Raw genomic sequence first — 9,134 nt, 5'->3', positions numbered from 1 at the left:
TCCAATTGGAGAGCCTGAAATTAGTCATCCTCAGTCACTCATTCATTCATTCACTTAGTGTAGAATCCCCAACATCCAGCCTGTGCAGGGGCTGGGAGACAACTCCTGCTGGATGACCCAACAGTGGGCTCTCCTGGGCGTATCCAAGCAACAAGGTCCCCCTCTGGATCTCTGGCCCTCCCCACAGGGTTCCACCTTCTGCCCTCACCATGGGAGCAAATCCCAGTGGCAGCTGCCAGAGCCCATCACAACACCTCCCCACGGCATGTTCAGGGATAACTCTGGTGTCATCTTTCCACAGGAAACCATGAGTCCACTCATTCAGGCAGTCACCCCCACAGCCACCCATCTGGGTACCTTCTGACCCTTCTTGACACCCACAAGTCCCAGAACCTGAGATGTGCCCAATCTGGAGGCTCCTAGTTCTCCTCAGCTTGCTGTCTTTGCCCTCAGCCCTGCACAAGCAGGGCCTGGCCAAAGCCCATGTGGACAGCAAACCAGCTCTGGCAAGAAGTAAGTTCAACCCATGCTCTGCCTACTGTCACAGGGTGGGTGGAGGAGGCGTCATCTGGGTCCCACCACTGACTTGCTGGGTGACCTTGGGTCAGTCATCCTCTCTTCTTCCTTTTTCTCTCAGACCTTTAAGTACAGAAAACTGAGGTTCAGTTGATCATATGCCAGTTCATAGCACATCATTGTTACTATGAAGGTCCTCTTGTATTTTATTTTGTCATTTTCCCCTTTACCTCTTATTCTCACTCCCATCCCCTCTTCCTTGGCAGGCCCTGCGGTGTGTTTAATATTTGTTTACATATGCTCATGTCCTTATAAAACGTGCAGTGTTTTGATTTGCATAAATGGTACTGCCATGTAGATCTTGTTGTTCTTTATTGCTTTCACTGGATGCTGTGCTGTTGACATCTGTTGCTTCAGGCTGGTACTTACAAGTCCATGAGATTCATCCACTTCACCATCAGGCGGCCATTTCCCTAGGGATGGACACTTGCCTTGTCTCTAACTCCCCACTGTTTTAAACTACAGTGAGATGAACATCCTTGTTCATGTGCTCACGCATGTGTCCCTGTTAGGAGCTGTGGAAGAATTTCTCTGGGATATACCCATTTCTGGAATAAATATGATATTTTTTATAATTTACCATAATGATATATTTATCCTGTACTATTTTTTATAATGTAATAGAATGTATTATAATGTATCATACTAAAAATATACTTTATAATGTAATGTAATGTAGTTACAGAGAGCTAATGTACTACTAGCTATCTGATTTATTAGCTAATAATTTTACAGGATGTTAGCAAAGTTTTCATACATGAAAGTGTTGTGTAGCTTTCTTTCCTGGTGCTTTTCTTGAAGGTAGACAAGTTGTACTAGCCTCATAAAATGAATTTTGCATCTTCTTTTTCTGTTTTCTTTCACAATTATCTCTTTACAGAGTTCGGTAAAACTCTTCCCCAAAACCATCCAGATCAAAAACTTTTGGGGAATGAAATCTTCAACTACTATTTCTATTTCCTAATGGTTCTAGATAATCAGTATTTCCCATTTCCCTCATCACAACTTGGTATTTTATGGATTGCCACAAATGTATCCATTTCATTACATTAGGAAATATATACCACGTGTATTTGTGGGCCTAGGCATCGTCATGGTTACAACGGATGCAGTTAGAATGGTATTTCATGGGGCTGCTTTTGAGATTTAAACAAAGGAAAGCACGTGCCAAGTGCTTTTTCAACTGTGAATATATTTATCACTATAACCACCTCTCCTATCAGAGTATTTAGCTGCACATAATAGAAAACCCAACTCAATATGGCCGAAACAATAGAAAAAATGTCACAGAACCAAAAATCATAGGTAGGACAAGCTCCAGGTATGATTCAATCAGCAACTCAAAGGCGCCATTCAGAACTGGATTTTGTCCAATTTTTTTTTTTTTTTTACCTCTGCTATCAGCATAGTTTCATCCTCAGGCCACTAGTTCCCAGTGTGACAGGAAAATGGTGGCCAGTGGCCATCAGAGCTACAGCCTGCCTTGCTCCCTTCCAATAGGAGACAAGGAAAGAAACTTCCCCTCTAACAGGAAACATAAGATCTTCTGTTTAGTCTGATTAATAGGGCCAACTTGGGTGATATGCCCACTTTAAACCTGAAAGAGTTACCAGGCAATGATGGTTCAGATAATCAAAGGCTTTAATCTGGATCAGGAATTGGAGAGAGAGCATGAATCTGAACAAGGTTCAGATGAGAATGATAGGATAGATGAATGGGAGGATGGATAGATGAATAGATGGGTGGATATTGGACAGATGGCTAGATGGAGGATGGATGGATGGATGGATGGATGGATATTGGACTGGTGACTACTAATGTGTACTGGTCACAAATTTCCAAGTGTTGCCATCATCATTAACCAAGAACTGATAAGAGTTCTAGGAATACCTATACTATCACTCTATCTTTGAAACTATGTGGTCAATGTATGTCTCTCTTATTAGACAGAAAACTGGTTTGTGTCTTTATTATGTACCGCAAGGCCTGATACCCAATAGATGCTCAATACTATTCTTGTTTGGATAAATTATCTCAATATTCCTTATAAGAATCCTGTGAGATGGGTATTATTACTGCCTCTGTTATACCAGTGAGGAAATCAGGACTCAGGAAGGTGACAGACCCAGGATTTGAACCCAGATCTATGACTCCAAACACACTTTCTCTTTGCAGGCGACAACAGAAACATGGGATACTGAAAGGGGGTCTGGGAGCTGGAGGGAGGAGAGTGAGGTGGAACCATGGTTTCTGCTGCTCTGCAGTGTGGGTTCTGACCACAGGACCACAGGGAGGGTCAAGCAAGTGAAATAAATGTGTCCTGTGTACCCTCTGAGGTTCATCAGAGCTGGGCCCAATCCTGGGCAGGAGGGTCTAGCGCTGATAGGCAGGACTGAAGCATGCCCATCACTTTTAAAATCCCCTTCCTTTTTGGAATTCATTCTTTTCTGCTGGTAGCTCCACATAGTCCTGCAGCTTGTTCTGGACACAGTGTGGGAGAAATTACATTTATTCTCTTCTTATTTACCCACCTATTTTTCTCTTCAACCAACATTTGCTGTGATGTACATCCCGTACGTCAGGTTCTCTGTTCCAGATTCAGAGATAGAACACTGGGCGAACTTTCAACTACTATCATCTCGTCAGAGCAGCTATTACCTGTCAGACCCACTGCATGTGTGTCCCATCAACCCTGCAAAGCACAGGGTCCCAGATGAGGAGTATGGGTTTCAGTGTGGAGAGTGGAGTTGGAGGGTGACAAGCACCGATCACTCAGCAAGAAGTGGATGCCCCAGCCTGCAACGTAGGCCCCTTGACTTGCAGTGTCACTGGTCCCTTGTCCATTTCCAGTTATTGCCCAGGGCCTCATGAAGCACAACGCAGAGGGCCGAATCCAGAACATCCGCCTCATGGAAAGTCTGAATGCCTCGGGGCAGATGGCCCCAGGGATGGTGGGCTGGCTAATCAGTAGCATGAGCCTCCAGCAACAGCAAGAAAGCAGGTGAGGCCCTGAACCCCGCCCCTGGCCCTGGGACTCTAGTAAACTCTGGGTCCGAGGGCAGAGCCGAGGGGATGAAAGCACAAGGCTGTGAAGAGGGAAAGAAGGAAGATTGGAAGGAGGGGATAAAAGGTCCAATACAAGGAACGGCGGGGGTGGGGGGGGTGGGGGAGAGGGCACTACGAGGAACCACTGGGAAGGGAGCATAATTAAAGCAGGATAATGAAAGCAAAGTTTCAGGAATAAAAGCTTCTGCGTTTAAATCCTGGGGCTGCCACCAACCTTAGGGAAATTGTGGGACCACTCCAGCCTCATCTATAACGTGGGTACCCAGAGCACAGCCTGGACAAACATCTGGGGTGCCAAAGGAACCCAGGTCTAGAGTCAGACATTTGAACCCCACTCTACTGTTGACGGCTGTGTGACTCTTGGCAAGGTGTTTGAGGTCTCTGAGCTGCAGCCTTAAGCCCTCATCAGTGAAATGGGCATAATAACTGTCCCTGCCTCGGGAGCTGGGAGCCTTCTCTGCCCCACATAGTGGATGCAGAGGCAGCAGGCCCTCCGATTAACCCAGCAGAGCTGGCCTGGGCTGCTCACCTGCAGTTTCCCTCCTTCCTCTAGAGGGACACGGCCTCCTCAGCCTCCCAGGCTCCCAGCCCCTCCACTGCGGTTCCAGCTGGCTGGGCCCCTGAGCCCCCATCTCCCTGATTCAGTCCCTCACTCTCGCCATTGTAAGGAGCCAGCAGGGTTTCCCCTGATGTGTGTCCACAACCACCTCCCTTCTTTCATTCCCTTCCTAGTTGTTACAAGAATTCATTGAGCACCTACCATGTACCAGGACCTGGGCTGGGGTGCTTGCAATATGGCCATAAACAAGACACATGGTCACTGCCTTTTTGGATCCTACATCCTAGTTAGTGAGATGAGGCACAAAAGGAAATAGCTAATTTCAAGGAAACGGAATGTTAGGAAGACAACTTCAGCAAGGTAAGGGGTGACAGTGAGCGGTTGATCAGGAAGACCTTTCTCAAGAGATAATCCTTAGGAAGAATGAAGAGAAGGAAGCAAGCGACATGAAGGATATGGCAGTAAGTGCAAAGGCCCTGAGGAAGGAAAGAGACCGGTGTGTCAGAAGAAGAGAAAAAGTCCTGTGTGGTGGGTGAGCAAGGCGGGGGGTGGGGGGTGGGTAGAAGATGTGGCTGTGGAGGCAGGTGGGGCCAGACCCTGCAGGTCTTAGAGGCCATGGTATGGAGTTCGGGTTTTATTCCAAGAGCAGTGAGAAACCCAGGCAGAATGTTAAGTAACAGGGCTGCCTATCGGCTGCCGTGTGGAGAAGAGTTCGTAGAGAGGCCCAGTTCATGGCAAGGAACTCAGAGAGAAACTAGAGCATCTCCAGGCAAGAAGTGATGGTGACCTGGACCAGAGGAAAGGGACAGAAGTAATGAGAAGTTGCCAGATCCCAGGTATATTTTGTAAGCAGAGCCAGTGTGATTCGCAGATGAGTTGAAGGTGAAGGTGAGAGATGGAGGGAAGGCAGAGGCGGCTCCCAGGCCTTGGGCCTGGGCACCTGGGCAGACAGCGGGGCCCTGTGCCGGGAGGCAGCTGCTGGGTCTGAGAACAGTCCCAGGATTTGGATCTGCAGTTGGCTGTGGGTCGTACACATTTGTTGTGTAGAACTGTTGAGGGCCCTCAGGGACAGCTTGCAGGCCAGGGCTCCTACAGGTGGCTCTTGCCCTCCAACCATCTTTAAAAGGATCTGACTCCAAAGCCCACTGTTTGTCAGCCTAAGGTCCTGATGTCCAGATTTCCTTACCCTTGAAGGGCCTCTGCTCTCTCCTTGTGTAGCGCCAACATCACCAACATTCAGCTGGACTATGGTGGGATCCGGATGTCTTTCCACAAGGAGTGGTTCTCAGCCAACATCTTACTTGAATTTGACATTGACTTGAGACTGTGAGTCATACCTCAGCAGGGGCGGTGGGGCGCTGTTCCTCCCCAGCGGGAATCTGGGAGCTGGTGGGGGAAGGGTGGAATTTGGCAACCTAAGGAACCCAGATCTTTCTGACTCCAACCTGGTTCAAATCCTGGTTTCTGAACTCACTTGCTGTGTGACCTGGGGCAAGTCACCTCACACCTCTGAGCCTTGGTTTCTTCAGCTGAAATGTGGATGGCAATTCCTGGTCAGTGGAGGCAGGTCATTTGCTCATTTAAACCTATGTGAGTTCATGACACTGATTCGAAAGAAAAGAGAGAAACATTTTATTTCTATCATCACCCCTCCCTCTGTCTGTCAGACTATCCTTTAACATCAGCTGCCCCCAAGAAAAGGGAGGCCACAGCTAAACGGTAAAGGTTTTTTTTAATAAGACTAACTCTCAACTTCTGAATTTCCAAAGGCCCCTAAGCCAGTCGAGTTAAAGAATTTTCAGAAGCCACTCTGTCTGACAGCATTTTCTCCTTTGTCGCCGGCCACAGGAGTAGTTGTTGAAAAAGTTGTTGAAAGGGTCACTCTTCTCTTGGTGTTGGCTGTTCCACCTCCTCCTCCGTCCCTGGCCCTTTCTCTTCTCCTCCTCTCTCTTGTCCCCAGGTCCTTCAATAACAAGATCATAAAGATACACGTATGCATGAACCTCGTTATGGAGTTCTGGCTGGAGAAAGACGAATTTGGCCGGAGGGATCTGGCGATAGGCAGTTGCGGTGTGGAGCAAAGCAGCATCTACACAACAGTTCTAACTGAGTAAGGTCCCAGCTGCCCTCCCCAAGGCCAGGACCCTTCCCAACCCCCCCTAGGTGCAACCACATGTCTCCAACACCTCCTGGGTGAGCCCAAAATAGATCTCACCATTTCCCTAGGATCGACTTCTCTTCCTGAGCCAGCATCCCAGTGATGGCGCGGCCACCCTCCAGGAGGGACCTTTCCTCTTTCCCCACACCCCGCAGCCCATCCTCCCTGGCTCCCATCAATGACCTTCTGGCAGCCCCTGCTTGCTCCCTCTCTCTCCATCCCTCAGCCACTGCTCCCGCTCATAGACCACTTCCTGGACCCCCGCAGGAGCCACTCTGACACTCCCTGACTCAGACCTCACCTCCTTCATTGCATTCTGCCCCTGCAGCAGAAATAACTTTCTAGCACAGAAATGTGCCCCTGCTCCAAACCCTCCAGGTGTTCTCCAAAGCCCTCTGAATGAAGAGCAGACCCCTAGATGTCAGTCAGGGCCCTCCTCGTGCTCTCGCCTGCCCCACTCTGCAGCCCTTTGCCCTCTCATGTCAATGAAGGCCCCACCTCTCCATCAACATGCCATATATTTGCATACCACCCTGCCTTTGCACATGCTGATCCTTTCACCTGGAATGCCCTTCCCTTCTCTCAAGAACTCCTCCTCATCACTTATTCATTCAACAAATATTTACTGAGAACTTACTAGGTGCCAGACATGGCATACTTGATGTTAGCCATACAGTAGGGAACCAGACAGAGAAAAAAAAATAGAGCTATTTATACGGTGCATCTATTAATAGAGTGTATAATAGACCTATATATACTGGCTGACCAACTCTGTCAACCTCAGCAGACTATGAGTCCCTTGAGGGCAATATGTGGGTGTGACTTCTCTCTGTAATTCCAGAATGCTGAAAGCAACCAGGTCGTCAGCGGGTGTTCATTCATTTATTCATCAGACATTCACTGAATGCCTAAATCATGCAGGGCATTCATGGCTAGGACAGTGCAGGGGAAGGACTGAACTCTGGTGCTCTCCTGACCTGGTTCTAATCCAGTCAGCACCGACTAGCTGTGTGACCTTGGGCAAGTCACATCACCTCTCTGTGTTGCCCCCTCAACTACTGCTAACAGTGATGCTTCTTGTAGAGGGCTGGCCGATGATTAAATGTCTGTGTAGAGTGTACTCAAGCAGTCAGTCCCAGAACTGGGACTGCAGAGATTTCTCTGTTCTGTTCTACACATCTACCTCTCTTTCCAGAGATATCTCACCAAAGATGAAACATTTTCTCCACCACTTCAGGGAGAACCTGGTAAAAGTGACCCCGCACCTGGTAGAAAGTCAGGTAAGTTTGAGAAAAATATTTTCCCCTTGGGTATCTTTGAGTCTGAGGGTCAGGACGTATATATTGGCAATTCAGAAAAGAGTTTCAAATCTTGGGCTTCAGAACCTGAAAAATCTCAGTTTTGTCATCTGCTGGCTGTGTATCCTTGGCAAGTGACTTAGCCTCCCCACACCTCAGTTTCCCCATCTGTAGCATGGGAACCATCACAGTCCCCATCTCATGGAGTCATCATGAGGATTCAGGCACACTTCTAAGTGCTGTGCGTGGCCTCTAGTTGGCGCTCATCACAAGGGAGCTGCCCTTGCTGCCATGATTCCTTGTGGAAATCCAGTGGAGTCTTAGGCTCCAGCCACAGGCTCTCTAGCTTTCTTCTCCTAGCCCCCAGCCTGACCCTTGTCTCTATGCTGGTGGCCCAGGTGTGTCCTCTGATCAGCGAAATCCTCAGACAGTTGGACGTGAAACTGTTAAAAAGCCTCATGGGTGAGTGTCTGCGTCTGTCCAGGGAGGAGGACTCAGGGTGGGCAAGTAGAGAGGCGCCCAGTGGGGAGCTCCCAGGGAGGCCTGCTAGGGGGTGTCTGCATGTGCCCTGAGGACACTTAGAGGTGACCATATGATAATGACCGTTACGGTCTCCCGAGAGAGCTAGGACAGCAGAGGGCACCCCTACCAAGAAGACTGGGCCCTGCCAAGTCACCAGAATCTCCAGACCACCAGAAACTGTAATTCCTCCCAAGATCTCCACTCAGTCCTTCAGGGACCGCTGGCCCCACCCCAAACCTGAGACCACCCTCCATCTGTAGACAGACAGACACAGTCCCCGGGAAGCCAACAAGAAGCGCCTAACTACGAACCATTTGGAAAGAGTTTTAACGCAAATGCCTCAGGCACTGGCCCTTGCTCGGCTTGGATGGATGGGAATCCCATTCGGGGGTTGAACAGGCAGTCACCCTGGCGACTGATCTTGTCTCTTCTCCTTACAGAACAGGCTGTTGCTCATAAATTCAACCAACTGTGAGTCCAGCCAAGCTTCCATGTGCCAGACTTGGAGTGTCCTCCAGCTACCTACTGATAATCAGGAGATTCCACATGTTGAGATCTTAAGCCTCCCTCAGAGTGGGGCTTCCACGGCCCCAAAATCCTTTACCATAGGCCCTGCAGAGTCCTGTCCTGTCCCTAATAAACTCTAGTTCTGAAGGGTACAGAGTTTCCCCTTCCTGGGTCCTGAGGTTAGAGTTCCACAAGTCAGACTTGATGAAGGTCCATCCTGAGACTAAATATGCCTGGGTTTGCTCATGAGCCCAGAAATAGCAGAGAAATCACTTTCTTTTCCTGTAATTTGCAGCCAAAAGCCCATCTGGAGATTCACTTATCAATGCAGGGAGGGCCCTGTTGAGATTTCCCATTCCATCACTCACTCGAGCCATATTTGTTGAGTGCCTACTATGTGCCAAGCACTTTGCCAGGCTCCAACGGAGTGGAGAGAAAGGCTGACACA

General features: G+C 48.8%; 1 protein-coding gene across 1 annotated transcript; it reads left to right on the top strand.

The window, feature by feature from the left end:
- Positions 1-398: 398 nt before the first annotated feature.
- On the top strand, positions 399-8,842 carry BPIFA3 (BPI fold containing family A member 3). Its single transcript, XM_030309798.1, has 7 exons — positions 399-513; positions 3,427-3,577; positions 5,420-5,527; positions 6,162-6,311; positions 7,555-7,639; positions 8,056-8,119; positions 8,620-8,842. Exons 1-7 carry the CDS (start codon positions 399-401, stop codon positions 8,652-8,654), a joined length of 708 nt encoding a protein of 235 aa, XP_030165658.1. The 3' UTR covers positions 8,655-8,842.
- Positions 8,843-9,134: the final 292 nt, after the last annotated feature.

This window comes from Lynx canadensis, chromosome A3, assembly GCF_007474595.2.
Source record: "Lynx canadensis isolate LIC74 chromosome A3, mLynCan4.pri.v2, whole genome shotgun sequence".
NCBI classification, from domain to species: domain Eukaryota; kingdom Metazoa; phylum Chordata; class Mammalia; order Carnivora; family Felidae; genus Lynx; species Lynx canadensis.
Note: the sequence above shows the minus strand (reverse complement) of the source record. Positions and strands in the feature narration are given on the sequence as shown.